Source organism: Cheilinus undulatus, linkage group 20, assembly GCF_018320785.1.
Source record: "Cheilinus undulatus linkage group 20, ASM1832078v1, whole genome shotgun sequence".
In the NCBI taxonomy this organism is placed as follows: domain Eukaryota; kingdom Metazoa; phylum Chordata; class Actinopteri; order Labriformes; family Labridae; genus Cheilinus; species Cheilinus undulatus.
Window position 1 is genome coordinate 8994780 of NC_054884.1, and position 16188 is coordinate 9010967.

General features: G+C 39.1%; 1 protein-coding gene across 1 annotated transcript in view; it reads left to right on the top strand.

Moving 5' to 3' along the window:
* ca10a (carbonic anhydrase Xa) overlaps positions 1 to 16188 on the top strand; it is a 440690-nt gene that overhangs the window by 60056 nt on the left and 364446 nt on the right. The window contains exon 2 of the mRNA XM_041816591.1: positions 11525 to 11599. Coding sequence (XP_041672525.1) covers positions 11525 to 11599 — 75 coding nt within the window. The remainder of the gene's footprint in view (positions 1 to 11524; positions 11600 to 16188) is intronic.

Sequence of the window (16188 nt, forward strand, 5' to 3'; positions counted from 1 at the left end):
GCCTTCCAGACACAGGTGTCTTTATACTGCAGTCACTTAGGACACATTCACTGCACTCAGGTGATCCCTATTTCACTCTCTGTGAGACTACTGGCACATATATGCTGCTCTGTTGAATCAGGTCAGCCACTTTAAAGAGGAGTTTGTGCTTTTTGTGTGCTACAGATCATCTATCGTCTGTGGCACAGCTGTGAGTCTGACATTCTTTCTTTATCTGGAGTGCCCAGCTTTATTCTGAATGTTGATTTTATTGAGGCCACTGCAGGAAAAACCTAATTCAAAGAATGTGTAATCATCTCTGCACAGAGACAAACTTGTCTGCCAAGGCAGCTGATGAGGGATGAATTTTATTTTTGAAGTCAATGTTAAACTTGATTTAAAAAATAGAAATAAGGTCAGCGTATGGCTTTAACCAGTGAACTGGTGACTTTCCACTGAGGGTGCATTCTTATTAGTCTTTTTCTTTGAATAAATATCTGATGTTATTGAAAACAAAGAGAAATTTGTCAGGACTTTCAACAGATTTTGAAATGCAAACAAATAGGAATGCGCTCGGCTCAAAATCACCAGTTAACATTGTCACCAATTCAGTGTTAATTTCATCGACTAAAACTATGACTAAAAATGTTCGTCGACAGCCTTTTTTTCCACAACAAAAACAAGACTAAGACTAACAAAAATAAATCTGTGATGACTAAAACAAACAACCAAAAATATTAAATGTAGTTTTCGTCAAGATGACTAAAACTACACTAACTACTGTAATGCAGTTTTTGTCGGGCATTCAAAATCCGGGATATTTCTACCCTGCGGGAAAATCTGTCAAAAAAACAATACAGCTGTAGCTGCCTCTCAGCTGTAGAAAGCAGGGACCCCGGGTTTGGCAGAGTGCAGAGAACACACTACCATGACTTGGTACCAGATTTAAGCAAGAAAATTTTTGGACTAAAATAAAGACTAAAATGTGAGGGCTGTTTATGGACTAAAACTAGACTAAACTAAAAAGGACAGAAATTACTAAAATGTGAGTAAAACTCAAATGCATTTCATTTAAAGACTAAGGCTAAAATAAAAAATGGCATTACAAATTAACACTGCACCAATTAAAGCAAAACACTGGGGCTGCTACATTAGTGCACAAAGGAAAATGTTGGTGTGGGTCCAGTGTTGCCAAGTCCTCCGCAAGGAGAGTCGCTGTTGGCTGTCTAACAGTCGCCAGAAGTCGCTAAACGATGTCATCGCCTAATTTGCAAAATTGGCATATGCATTAAATTGTAATGGATGCTGCAGGAGAGAGGAATAACGTCATTAGAGACACAAGAAATGAAAAAAAAAAAAACCTAAATATGTTTAGAACTACGAATAAACTTTCTTCTGTCAGTTCTTGTTTTCATAATGTCACAATTCCAACCCTCCTCTTTTATCCGGGCTTGGGACCAGTAAAATGACTCAGAAGAGATACTCTGGGCATTATTTTTAGTTTCTAATGTATTTATTATTGTATTTTTATTTGTTTTATTTTCTTAAGTTTGGTTTAGTCTTAAACCTTATGTTCCACTTAAAACTCTGCAACAAATCACAGTGAAACATGAACATTTTCAACCATAACATTTATATGTTTTTTTTTTTTTCTTTTTTTAAATACAATCTACATCAACAATCTAACTAGAATAAAAAGAGACAACAGAAAAAAAATGTCAAAGCGCCTTCACAATTTGCAGTTTGGATGTGGAGGAGTAAACATCTCCTGCTCTGACTGCAGCTGAGAGGTACTGCTGCACAAGTAAGACCGCCTATGAAGGCTTTGGGACCGGGATGGGCCTATGGCAGCAACCGCCGCTCACTGAGAGGAGCAAGAATGATACGTGCTTTCATGCTTTCATGAGTCTCCAAAAGTCTCCAATAACACCAGAAAAAGTCACTAGACTGTCACTGATTTAAAAAAAGAGTCGCTAGAGGGGTCTGAAAACTTGCTAAATATAACGACAAAGTCGCTAATTTGGCAACAACGTGTGGGTCAAATGTTACTTTTGATAATACATGAGTTTTAAGATGAGAATCATCACCTTTATCACTGCAGTGTTAATGTTGGCAGCTTTTTTAAATTTTAGTCTCAGTTTTAGTCTTTAAATGAAATGCATTTTAGTTTTAGTCGCATTTTAGTCATTTCTACTCTTTTTAGTTTTAGTCTAGTTTTAGTCCATAAAAAGTCTTCACATTTTAGTCTTTACTTTTAGTCCAAGTATTTATTTTTTCTGGCCTAAATCTGATACCAAACCATGGTAGTGTGTTCTCTGCACTCTGATAAACATGGGGTCCCTGCTTTTGACTGCTAAGAGGCAGAAGAGCTGCAGATGCATTGTTTTTTGATAGATTTACCCACAGTGGAGAAGTATGGATTTTGAATGTGTTTTAAATACACTTTAGTCTAGCTTAAGTCATCGTAATGAAAACTAAACTAAATTTTTGTTCGTTTTAGTCATCACAGACCTATTTTTGTTACTCTTAGTCTAGTTTTTGTCATGGAAAAAAGGCAGTCCATGAACTTTTTCAGAGTTTTAGCTGAGGAAATTAAGACTGTATCACTGTTGCCATGTTTGTAGTTTACATCCCACACATCAGGTAGGTGTATATAGTCTAAACTCTTGGTATGCCCTTTCATGGTTTCCTCCAGTAGCCCTTTTCACGTACAGGCGAGAATATTTTCAAGAATGTTTACCAAGAAATATATGATCCCAAGGTAGCACAGCAAGTTTATCTCTAGCCTCAAAGCAAGAATATCCCCACTTTAAGGAGCCTAAAGTTGAAAAACTCGCTTTCCACCACCCACAAAACTGCTGCATTAGTTCACTATCAGTCTGCTCCGAATAGGCTGTAGACCTCAATTTTGTTTGTTCAGTTTAGGGTCACTAAGAAAGGATGATTAGGTTTTACTGTGGAACACTGATCCTAGTGTCAGAGTTCACTGCAGTCAATCCTGGCCTCCTCCTGAATTCACTGGTTACAAAAAAATCCATTAAAATAAACCGACTCAGGTCCAAAATGTTGCTTTGAGCCGTAGCACTGCATTTCACAGTGTAATCCTCCAGGTTGGACTCAGTTCAAAAGCCACTGTGTTGCTTTGCGGGACGGAGACAGATTTCATTACGACTCGGAGAACAAGGAGGAGATACTGCTCTCTGAGTTTAGGTGTGAAATGAAGAAGAAATATTTTTAAAGTGAGGACAGTTTATAAGAATAATGTTTTTAATTTAGAGAAACAGCTCCTGTAATATTTCTTTTGAAGGAAGATAAAGGCTGCAATCATCTCAGGCAGAGTCTCCTTTTATGATAATACCAACACCAAAGCCTTATAATGAATTTTACACTGTCTCAAGCGTTACACAGCACTTTTAATTTTATCCTTTTTTTCTTCTGTGTACTGGAGAGAGGAAAAATTAAGTTAGAAAAGGGAATTATTAATGCAGAGAGTGGTTCTGGTTTTATTTTTCAGTCCTCTACTTTTTTTTTTTTTAAATTGGCTTCATAAAAGTTTATAAATGCAACTGTGCTGCAGTGTGTGGAGGGCGGTCAGGGTCCAGCGGAGCCCAGCAGGGGAGCCGGGGCCTGTCCTCCTCTGATGGATTTGAAAGTTTGACTCTTACTCTGCTGCTGCATGGTTGCTCTGATAAAGTTTGTTTTAAGTGGTTACTGCTGGTACGTGACCTACATCACATCTTCTCTGGCCTGTTGAACCAGCTATGCATAAGTTAAGTTGAGATATAAACACCACATTTACAGTGCATTCAGAAAGCTTTCAGGTCTCTCCAGAGGTTCATGTTTATATGACATTCACAGAGTTGTCCCTAATCCACTCCTGTGTTGTCTTATATTGTTAAACCTTCGGCCCAGTTGGAGGTCCTCAGCACTGTGGAACAGGTTTCATTAAGGATATCTCTGTACTTTGCTCCATTCAGCTTTTTCTCTGAACCCTGACCAGTCTCCCAGTCCCTGCTGCTGAGAAACATGCCCACAGCATGATGCTGCCACCACCATGCTTCACTGTTTGGATGGAGTTGGACAGGTGATGGGCGGTGCCTGGTTTCCTCCAGACATAGGGCCAGATCTACTAAGATCCAAATTTGCGTGTGCAATCTAGAATTTTGCGTTTGGGGTTGGACCGCGGTTTGCGGGAGATTTACTAAGAGTGAATGTGCTAATGACAAGAGGTGCAAATGTGTTGGAGACACGCCTATTTAAATGAGGGTTTTGCGTGTTTCATGGTTGCAGCATGGTGAGTTTGGAGAGCCGAAGGCGAAAAATGAAATGAGCCATTAAAGTAACAAGTTGTACACTTAAACTAAGTCAAAAAACAGGAAAATTAAATAAATAAGCAGCAGTTACGACTGGAGACGGTAAAGAGTATCCCAGCTGGGCTTCTGGACGTGGACGCTGAGTGTGCATCAGGGACAAGAAAAATAGTTTTCCCTGTTGGATTTTGTTCCCTGGAATTGGGTGAGACTGTCTTGTTTCTGTATTTTTTACCTGGTATACCATGAAGTAATTAGCACTCGATCACATATTTTTTTTTGTTTTTTGGGTTTTTTTGCTGTGTAGATTTATTGTGGGGTTTTTTTGGAGGAGATTGGTGGATTATAGACTTTTGCATCACAGACATTTAAAAAAAGACTTAAAAAACTCTTAAAAGAGCTCGGATAAGGACGAGGTTGCTGTTTTTGTTAGATTTGGACTTTTAGCTTATTATGAAATTATAAAGACTGAGATAAAATCTTTAATTTTGTTGTGACCTACTGTTCATTTGAGTTTAAGCACGGTGTGCGCTTATGTTCTGTGGAGGTGTTAATTACATGGGAAGGTTTTCTGTTTTCCTTAAAAATCTCCGCTTGTGTGTGTTTAACCCTAGCTTGAGAAAAGTGAAGTGTTAGAACTTCACACAGAACATCAGAAAAACAGGACTAGGAGATCCCAGCTGTAATAGCTACCCTATGCTGGAATGACCCAAATGCAAAAAAGTGTGAACTTGCAAGGAGTTTTGTCATTGCAGGTATTGCGTGACTCCTTCTCGTGGCTGGCTCCAAATCTGCTCTGAGTTCCTCCAACAGTTTCAAAATGGCAAGGCTGGATAGGCCATATGTTTAATGACTGTTTCCTCATTCATTCTAAAAATGTTCACACGAGGGTGAAAAATGTGTTCTCTGCATCTCCTTCTTGCCACAATAACTGCAGCCATGTGTGCGCAATTACGCATACAACCCGTTTGCACGTCCCTTCGAGATGTGTTAAATATGGATGCAGTTTCTATGAGCAAAATTGCTTTCAGGTTTGATAAATCTCTTTGCGTGCGCTAAAATAATATATTCACATTTTCTCCTCCCAGCACACGAACAATTGCGTGTAAACGCCCCATATTTCATATTCATTGCAGCGAAAGTACTAAGTGGATGCAGCTGCGTTATTTTGCACCTCTGAAAGACGCAACCCTTAGCACACACTGTTAGTAGATCAGTTTGTACATTTTTTTGTGTGTGCAGTGAGTTTGCACACGTTTTTATACACACAAACCTTTAGGAGATCTGGCCCATAATCTTTAGAATTAAGGCCAAACGGTTCAATCTTGGTTTCATCAGACTAAAGCAGTGGTTCTCAACCTTGGGGTCGGGACCCCGAGACACTGAGAGGGGGTCTTTAAAAAATAACATTTTTGAATTACACTTTTACTCATTTTTAAAACTTTTCCTACCAACTTTGCCAATTTTGACACATTTTTGCAACTTAAAACCCATTTTTTTGTCAGTTTTAAACTCTTTCCACCACTTTTTGTCTGCCTGTTTTTGCCACTTCTAAGCCAAATCTTGCAACTCTCTTGGCTCTGTTGACACATTATTACCGCTACTAATCCCTTTTAACCACTTTTTAAGTCACACTTCACAATTTGATATGCCTATTTTTGGCAGTTTCTGACTATTTCTGCATACATTTCTCTGTTAAAAGAAGAACAAGAACTGCAGTGAGTTGTCTACAGTCGCCATGGTTTGTGTTATGCAGCTCTCTATGGAAGTTACTCCTCCGTAGGGGCGCGGCTCGATAGCAGCTGCAACATCCTGTGTTTTGTTGCTCTGATTGTCCCGTGGAGATGTGACAGACAGAATGTTCATCCAGTCACCCTCCGAGTTTTTAATCAAAGGCTCTGCCCTTTCCCAAATGCTGGTTAAGAAGCGGGGGCTGCAAAGAAAAAAAAATGTTGAGACCTACTGGCTTAGAGGACTGAGATTATCAAGTCAAAAATAGCCCACTGCATGGATACTACATGAAGCCCCGTTGTTTGGACAGGTACTGCAGGTAAGAGCCTCATCACATTATACTTTAACTAGGACTGAGCTAATAGGAAGTACTTGTGATTTAAGCCCAAAATCTTCGCATTGTCATCAGTTTTTGGAACTTGAACAGACATTTCTGTCATCTGGGGCTAATTAACCGCAGTTTTCAGTTTGGTTTCTTGTTAATTTATAACTTTAAGATTTCATAAATTTTTGACTTAATAAACTTGAAATTTCGAGTCAGAATTTCTTATAACAGCACCCGGAGATTTATAAGAGGGAGAAGAAGCAACTGCTTACTGCCAGTCGCTGCAGACGAGGACTAAAATGGGTACACAGAGGACAGATGGATTTCAAAGTCCTTTATACATGACTTAAAAGTTCCACCAAGTAAAACAGGATGATGGAGATGCACTTTTTGACTTTGTTGGTTGCTTTAATGAGATCACTTCACTGGATCGCACTTTATAAATGGTCTAGCTGTAATTTGCAGCAGCGTTGTGGGGCTCCAGCAGAGCTGGCGGGGGGCCAGTCTCACTCTAACAGTTGGGAGAGTTCTCCTCGTTGCTGCTGCTGCTTTTTGTGCACTTCTTCACACGCTCCAATCAAAGGTGGTGTTTACTTCAAGTTCATTTATCATCAAAAAAAAAAGAGAGTAGCAATTCATCATTTTGAGGAGCAGGCGGACAAACAGGATCAATTTTTATTTTTTTCTCAGGAGGCCCACTTCTGTTCCCCCCTCCCTGTTTGGCAGTGGAGATTGCCCTCAGAGCAAATGGCCTCTTTTGGAGCATGTCCAGTTGGACCACACCCCTGAAATTGAACCCACTCTTCAGTCTCTGTGCAGCAGGCATGTTTATGGGAGAGATATCACAGGGGGCGTGGGTGTTGTTCTGCCACCTCAACTTCCATTAAAGACAAGCAAGCAGGTCAACCTCTAGACCCTCGATTAAGCCCCCGCTTTGAGCGCCGCCTGAATGAACAGGAAAGAAAAAAAGTTGAGGTGTAAAAAGCAATATCCCGACGGCTCGCTGGGTGATTCTCGGCCACAACTCTTTCTCTGTACTGAGACCTTTTCTTAGTCACCTCAATTATACGGTATCACCCCGCTCTAATCTGGGGCTTTCCTCTAAAGCTCACACAACATGACAGAATGCATTTCCATACTAACGCCCAGGGAGTCATCACATCACAGGGGGGCTAGTGTAGGTTAGATTGGAGGCCTGTTTGCTCTGAGCTCCTCTCCGGGGAGTTTATTTGCTGAGGCCGCTCGCTGAGATGGTTAGCGGGTGTTTGGAAAGGAAAAGAGAAAAGATGAGAGAATCAAGGCTGTAGCCAGAATCAGCTCTAGTACTTGTGGATCTGTTCCCTCACCCCTCCCCTTCTGCTTGAGATTTTGACGCAGATTTTGCCCTGGCACACATGATTCGCTTGATTGTTGCTGAGTATTTCTACACCTGATTGGAGTCCACCTGTGGTAAAATACTTTGATTGGATGTGAGTTTTATTGATAACGCCAATCCATCCGGGTACTCTGTCCAGTCAATGCTGGTCCTGCCCCTTTCTGAGTGAAACATCCCATCACATGTAGAAAAGATGAAGAAATATCAGTAAAACGCAAGATGGTGTGCAAGTCTTTCTGAGTGTTTGAAAACATCCCACCAAAATAAATGGAGGTAAATTAGAAAGTTTGGATCATTTGTGATTAAAAGCTTCAAATATGAAAGAGAGTCCTGAGAGTCTGAATCCATTAGTGAGTTGGCCATGCATAAAAAATATGACATTTCAGATTAATGATTGTCATTATAAAGCCAACAAAGTCGTAGATGAATATGAGTTTTTGTGGACAAACAGATGCTTCTTGTGACCTTATATACACATGTTTTTTAACCTTGGTGAATGATTTGATTTTCAACATCATTAATATGCTTTATATACTTATAAAATATTTGATGCTCAAAATGCATTAGTGTTTACTCACTTTGCTACCACTGTTTCCCAATCTACTGTCATTCAAACATGGAGCTTTTCACCCAAACGGGGTCGTGGTCACGTCATGTTGCACTGGTTCTGTGAATAGCAGTGTTCATTTTCAAGTCAAGTCAAAGTTTATTTATATAGCACATTTAAAAAGACAACCTTAGTTGACCAAGGTGCTTTACAGCCTTTAAAAAAACAATAAAAGCACAATAAATGACTCACAAAACAATAATGAACTAGCAATATTAAAAATAATGCATATTAAAATGTTATAACTTGTATTAAAAGCCAGTGCAAATAGGTGAGTTTTCAGCAAGGATTTAGAGTGATCTCTGGACTGAGCAGTTCTAATGTTATGAGGTAAACTGTTCCACAGTCTAGGAGCAGCTTCAACAAATCAGTGTTAATTTTGTCGATTAAAACTGTGACTAAAACTATTTGTCCACAGCCTTTTTTTCCAGGACAAAAACTGGACTAAGACTAACAAAAATAGATCTGTGATGACTAAAACAGACAAAAAGTAAGTTTAGTTGACTAAAGCTAGACAAAAATGTAATGCAGGTTTCGTCGGGCATTCAAGATCCAGGTTATTTCTCCACTGTGGGTAAATCTGTCAAAAAACAATGCAGCTGTATCTCGTCTGCCTCTCAGCTGTAGAAAGCAGGGACCCCGGGTTTAGCAGAGTGCAGAGAACACACTACCATGATTTGGTACAAATTTAGGCAAGAAAATAAATGCTTGGACTAAAAGTAAAACTAAAATGTGAGGACTTTTTAAGGACTAAAACTGGACTAAAATGTTTTGAGTTTTCATCATCTAAAGCTCGACTAAAACTAAAAAGGGTAGAAATGACTAAAATATGACTTCAACTTAAATGCATTTTATTTAAAGACTAAAACTAAGACTGAAATTAAAAATAGCTGCCAAAATTAACACTGCAGCAAACACCCTGTGACCTCTGGTTTTCTAACATCAAAAAGCATCTGGTGTGTTGACCTCAGTGCTGTGACCGGAGCATGTTGGTGCAACAACTCAGACAGATAAGAAGGTACCAATCCATGCAATGCTTTCAAGACAAGTAACACAATTTTAACTCTATCCTGAAACTGACAGGAAGCCAGTGGAGAGAAGCCACACCGGTGTGATGTGGTCTCAGCATCTCTTGCCAGTCAGAAGCTGTGCAGCCACATTTTTGACTAACTGCAAGCGACAGAGAGACGACCAACATACAAAGAACTACAGTAGTCTAAACGAGAGGTAATAAACATGTGGATTACCCTCTCAAAGTCAGTTGGAGTAAGGTAGGGCGCCACCCTCCCCAGCAGTCTCAGCTGAAAGAAGCTGGTCTTGACCACTGATCTGATGGTCAAATTTGAAGCAGCTGCCAAAATGTTTTCGAACAAAAGGACAGTAGGAGGTTAACGGAACAAGAACACTACCAACACTATTCAGGAGTTCAGATTTTACACCTTTAAAACAGTTTTGTAAGACTGTTAAAGAATTTCTTTTAGGTGTCATGGGCAGATACATTTGCAGGTCGTCAGTGAAAAAAATTGACAGGGCTATTTTTAATTCTAGTCTCTGTCTTAGTCTTCAGAATAAATGCCTTTTAGTTTTAGTCACATTTAAGTCATTTCTACCCAGAGTTGCCAGGTATGGTAAAAAAATGAAGCTGAATGGCTGATAGAAATTCAACATAAGCCAGTAAAACCTCTGCCACACTATATATATATCTTGTGTGCATGCAGAAGTGTCGCTTCTGTGTGCGGCGTATGTGCCAGTGTGGCACAACGGATCTTTGGTTGTGTGCCATCTTCTATGTTTTCCTGCTGCTCTGCTGGTTGATTTAGTTGTATTTGAGGGTAAATAAAGTAGTTTTTCTGTTTTGGATAGTAAATAGACATACTCAAGACATCAAAAATGGGTCCCTCAACCCACAGACAAAAAAAATTCCACCTGCAACAGTATGTATAAAAAACAGCCCAATTCCACAGGAAAACCACAGACCTGGCAACCCTTTTCTACCCTTTATAGTTTTAGTCCATAAAAAGTCCTCATATTTTAGTCTCTACTTTTAGTCCAAGCATTTATTCTCTTACTTAAATCTGGTACCAAGTCATCATAAAGTGTTTCAGGCACCCTGCCAAACCTGGGGTCCCTGCTTTCTACAGCTGAGAGGCAGAATACCTATAGATGCATCGTATTTTGAAAGATTTACCCACAGTGGAGAAATATTATAAATTTTGAATGTCTAACAAAAAATTGCATTTTAGTCTAGTTTAAGTCATCTTGACAAATATGTAACATACTTTTTGTATTTTTGGCATGGCTTAATTTAGTTTTTCTCATGGAAAAAAGGCATTTTTAGTAGTATGAAGTCAACAAAATCAACACGGATGAATAGAAGGCTTCATAATGCAAACCACAAGGTCAAAAGAACTGCCTGCAGAGCTCAACAACAGGGTTTTTGCAATGCCAAGATGTGGAAAGGCTATGAAATAAAACTGTAGCACTGAAAGTTCCCAGGAGCAAAGTAGCCTCCATAATTCTCAAATGGAAGAAGGAAAGGACTGCAAACTCCAAGTGGGCTTTCATGTGTTTTGCACTAAGGAGAGGCTTTCTTCTAGCCACTCTGCCATATGGGTGGAGGGGTGCATTGATGATTGTCCTTTGTGAACTTTTCTCTTCTTCACAGAGGATCTCAGGAACTGAGTCAGAGTGATCATTGGATTCTTGGTCACTTCTCTTACTAAGGTCCTTCTCCAGCGATGGAAGAGTCCTGGTTGTGCCAAACTTCTTCCATTTGAGACCACTGTGCTTTGGGAGCTCTTCTGCTGACCTGCTTCAGCATGAGTTTGTAATCATTATGAGGGGGTTGAGTTGTACTGTAAGCCGGTAGCTTGGTATGGTGGTGAAGCTTCAGCTTGAATTTTAGCCCACAATTAGCTCTGCACACTCAAACACTACATCAGCACTACTCTGAATAGTTGAGCTTTGCACTGGAGCTGCGCATGTTTTTTACCTCAGTTTGTCTTGTCGTTGTGATTGGTCCATCATGGATATGATGCTTTCTTTGTGGTTTACCATATTAATATATATATATGCAATGGTGTGTCCGGTTATAAGGGACTCCCCTCAATGATTTTTCAGAATTAAATCGTTTAAATGAATGAAATATCAGCCTGGATTTATTTCTCTGATCTTGTGTTCTTCTCTTCACCCCACAGCACAGCCAAATCCACCCAAAATTCATGAAGGATGGTGGGCATACAAGGAGGTGGTGCAGGGGAGCTTTGTTCCAGGTAAGCCTGCAGCACTTTGATGCATGGACTTTTCCCGCTGAATGCTGATTTCTATGCGTACTCTTGAACTACACTGTGCGCTTGATCTTATTACATATTTAAGATAACACTGGGCCACCTTGCCGTTGGCATTGGTTTCATTTCCTCGTTCTGACAAAGACCTCTTCGCCCTTCCCTACACGAATGCTTTCCCCTGAGTGATTGGCGGCAGCTCGCCGTTCCTTCCACCCTTTCCATTTTGTCGCGTATCTTCGTGTCAGGCCAATTATTTTCCTCAGATTGTGTTTTTCTGCTGAGCCGAGGTGTTTTTGAAAAAGCCTTCAGGTGCCTGTCTGTATGACGGGGTCTGTGTGAGTTAATGTCTGCGCTTCCAGGGACCAAATGTCAGCGTACGGAGAGAACAATTAGGAAAATTCAAGCAGAGGACATCTTATGCAGCTCTTTTTAAGGTTAACTTCACAGTGAGGTTAAATGCATTGAGCTGACTTTCTCATGAGAGTACAAAGTGGTAATGAGGGGTGAGTTTGTAGATTTAATCTGCTCTGCTAATGTAAGGTTTCATTATCAGCATTAACCTGAAATATCTGCCCTGCTATCAACCCCCTGAACAGGTTTCAAAGTGACACTATAGCCATCGCTTTTAATTTACTCCTTTGAGTAGGGATGGGGATCAAAACCTGGGTCTCTATGGACCTGATTCTGTTTTTCAAATACCTGAAAATGAGTAATGTTTTAGCTTATTGATACTGCTATCGAGTCTCACAGGTTCAACTAATGTGATGCACATCAGCATTTGTGCATCACACTGAACCAGAATGTGGTACCTTCAACTGTCGGCTTGAAGAAGAAAGACTCCGCCTGTGATGGGAGTAATAGCCACTCATTTCACTCTCTTCAGCTGCTTCAGGACAGTTTTCTTCTTCTACTGCTCAAATAAATGATGAAAAGTGCCTCAAAACTTTGTAGCAAGTCCTGTTTGTTAAAAGTTTTAATGCAGAGTAGAAATCCGCGACGGAATCTGCAAAATTGAAGTTAATAAGCAAACTTTACGAGCTGAAAGACAGAAAATATGTTGTGTTTAGGTAACTTCAGTAAATTAGACGACTGTATTCTGTATGTTAGGATGTGCTCATATGTCATATAAAAATGGGAAAATTCAGTTTTTAACAAGAAACTTCAACACATACAGTTATGAATGTGTTTGTATTTGAAGGATATAAAATAGATGTGACAGACTGAATCATAGCTTTTTAACTCAAGCACAGCTCAGCTAAGACCACTTGTAGTTAAAATTATTTGCCCACATTTTTTCTTTCAGTCAAACTATAGAAAAGTATCGATAGTGGTACCGATAAGGACTTGGATCAATAAGGAGTATAGATTAGGGTATCAGCATCAATTAAATATAGATAATCTGTTAATTTTAAAGAAAAAAAATCATAATTATTAGGTCTAAAAAGTTGTTCATTTTAAAAAGATTTTTATTATTATTACTATTCATTTTAAAAGTTGTAAATGTACTTGAACCAAGATGAAGAATTTTTGAGACTTTAAAGTCAAAAATCCAACTTCTGTTTTCAGCTTTCTTGTATTTTCTTTTACTTTACACAGTTGTAAATTTTAGGTCTTAAAACTTGATATTTTTGAGTTTTTGGTGTAAAAATTTAAGCCTTTTTAATTTCAAGTTTTTCTTGTAAATTTCTGACTTTCCGAACTCTTGAATTCTGAGTTAATTACTTGTGATTTTACGACTTTATAACCTCTAAAATTTAGTTTTTTTTTTTTTTTTTTTTTTTTTTTCTGAACATGTTGATGTTCTTACACAAAAATGAACAGATTCTCTTCATATTTTCAGCTTTCGGTAGGCCCAAATACATTATGTTTCTAATCATGGTGTTAAAAATATATAGATATGTACATCTATCTTTCACAACGTCAGCACAAGCAGGGGCCGCACCCCCCCCAGAAGTGATATCTGCATAGGGAAATGCTACTAAAAAGGCTATATTTTGAGATATTAAGGACTATATACAAGCATTCAAAGTGCAAAAATAAAAACATTCTTTATTCTTAAGCTACTTTAGTGTCCTGAAAGTAGTGAGATATTCAGGCAAAAATATAAAGTTTGATAAAACTCACAGTGAAACAGCAGCAGGCAGGAATTAAGAAAGCCTCAGATTAAAGTGTGACTGCATGCTCTTGTATGGTCTGTTCTCACCAAGAATCCGGTTTTGTGTTGTACAGTTTTGCCATGTTTTAGTACATTAAGCCCTGATTGTGTCTGCGTTTCTTCAGCTGAATTCTGTCCAGTATTGCTCATTGCATCGAGAGATCAAGATCATGTGGCTCAGCTCAGCAGAGCTGGTTGTTTGGCTGCGAAATGGCTTGTTACTTCATACTAATAATGACAAAAGATGGAGGAAAGGAAACTGGCACTCGAACAGGAGCTAGATACTGTGGCTAACATAAAAGAGCTGTTTTGTAGAACAGGCTCATTCGTGAAAGGCTCATCACCACTTGGTCACCTGGCCCAGAAGGTTCATAGCATATCAATGTTTCAGTTAAAGGCATGTTTGTGACAAAAATAGAACTTTTTGTACATATTAAAGTGGCTCAGCTATCATCAGACCAGGAGGCCTGCCTGACTGAGTAAATTGTGATTTTGATCACCTCCACGTCAGATAAATTGGACGCATTTTTTTGTAAAGTGTACTCAATATACGTAGAAATTTTCTGATGATATTTGCAGTGCACAGGTCCAGTTAGGGCTTTAAAGTGTTAGCTTTCCTCCATTCCCATTCATTCCCTATTGATGTTCCCTGATTCCTGGTGCATCAACAGAACCATGACTGCAACGGACCTATCATCACATTCTAGCTGAATGCTGGAGCTTTCTCTGCTCTGTGTTTGCACGTTGTTCTTTTATCAGTGCATGCACATATGAATATGAAGAAGAAAATACAAATGATGAATTCAGATTGAAAAATGATGTACCCATTAATACCCATTAGTACCCTTTAATGTTTGTGCAGGGTTAAAGCAGCTGCGTTAAAGATGTCAGATATTATCTGAGGTAGACTGGCTATCATCAGACACTCCATCTAGATTCACAGACATCTTTGTTGTTATTTAATCAGAGTTTTTATGGTGAAAACAGTAACAATCATAAAAAAAAAAAAAAAAACCACCACTTTTCTAACTTTTTTGGGCAATTCTGTATCTCTCCTTCGACTGGCACACTGCTTTCAGGTTTAGACTGCCATATCTATTTCAGATCCACACGACACAGTAATAGATGCTAGGCTGTTTTTAAAACTTCCCTCATTCTGCTGTTGCTGCAAAGGAAACCCTGCCAGTGCTGCTACAATCCAATCCCAATATCCCAAATATGGCTGCATTTTTATGAACATTTCTTCCAATGATATTGCAAGCCAAGTTTCACCCAAATGAAAGCAAAAAACTGAATAAAAGTGCCAGAAATTCTGGGCAAAACAGATGAAGTTTTAATGCAATGCTAGATTTTTTCTAAAGATGTATTTTAAGGTTTTTCACACCTTTATTTTGGTAGGACTATGGATAGGATGTGCAATAAGGGAGGGAGAGTGGGGAGTGGATCTTCAAACCAGGTCACCTGGGAGCCTCGAGTTCATGTGGAGATACCTGATAGGCCAACTTCACCCCAAAATACTAAAAACTTAAGGTTGATTCATCACAGAAAAACATGCTCAATCCTCCAGATTGGTTTCTTACTAAGCTAAGTGCACAAGGAAAAGGTGCAACAAGGTCATTTTCTTCAACCATGCTGGAGTCAGACCATGAACTGTGGAAAGGTATGATGACATGAAGCCTTCACCAGCTGTAATCTCTATTTCTTTACCTGGGCATGAGTCATAAGAAGCAGGCTGCTCTCCCGATCTTCAGATGATTCATTTTAAATCTTTTTGTAACTCTATATTTGAGGCTTCTTAACACAAGATTTTTACAGTTTAGAGAATGAAAAACAGAATGATGCAGATGCACTTCTGGGCAATTTTGCAAGCTGCTGTTGTCATAAATGTGAAACTCTTTTTGAGCCATTGACTGTTTTTAATATGGACAACACTTCTTTTTCTACTTCTGTTGTACAAAAGTGAAGCCCAAATCCTCCTGCAGTCTGTGCTGACATACTGTGATGGCATGGTTGTATTTTTTCTGAGGTGTATACCTGAACCTACATCCAGTAACAAACAGAAAGATATTAAAATGCCAAGAGAACGACTTGCTCCGTTTCTGACTGTGTGTGTGAATTGGGGATGAAGTGAAAGCACTTGTTAATATTAGGGATGGGTACCTTCACACTTGAACTGGTACTGGTACACGACAGTACTCATTTTCAGTACTTTTGTGTGTGCCACAGAACTTCTGAAATGTGAATATGTATTTCTAAATATCAAAACACTATCAAACACCATTTGCAATGTAACGTCACAAGTGATTTTACAAATTACTCCATCATGGAAAACCTTAACTACTATAACTACCCATGGTTTTTCTTTATATTGCACATAAAACCCAGCCCCACTACCTCCTATTCCTCTGATTTCCCTTCT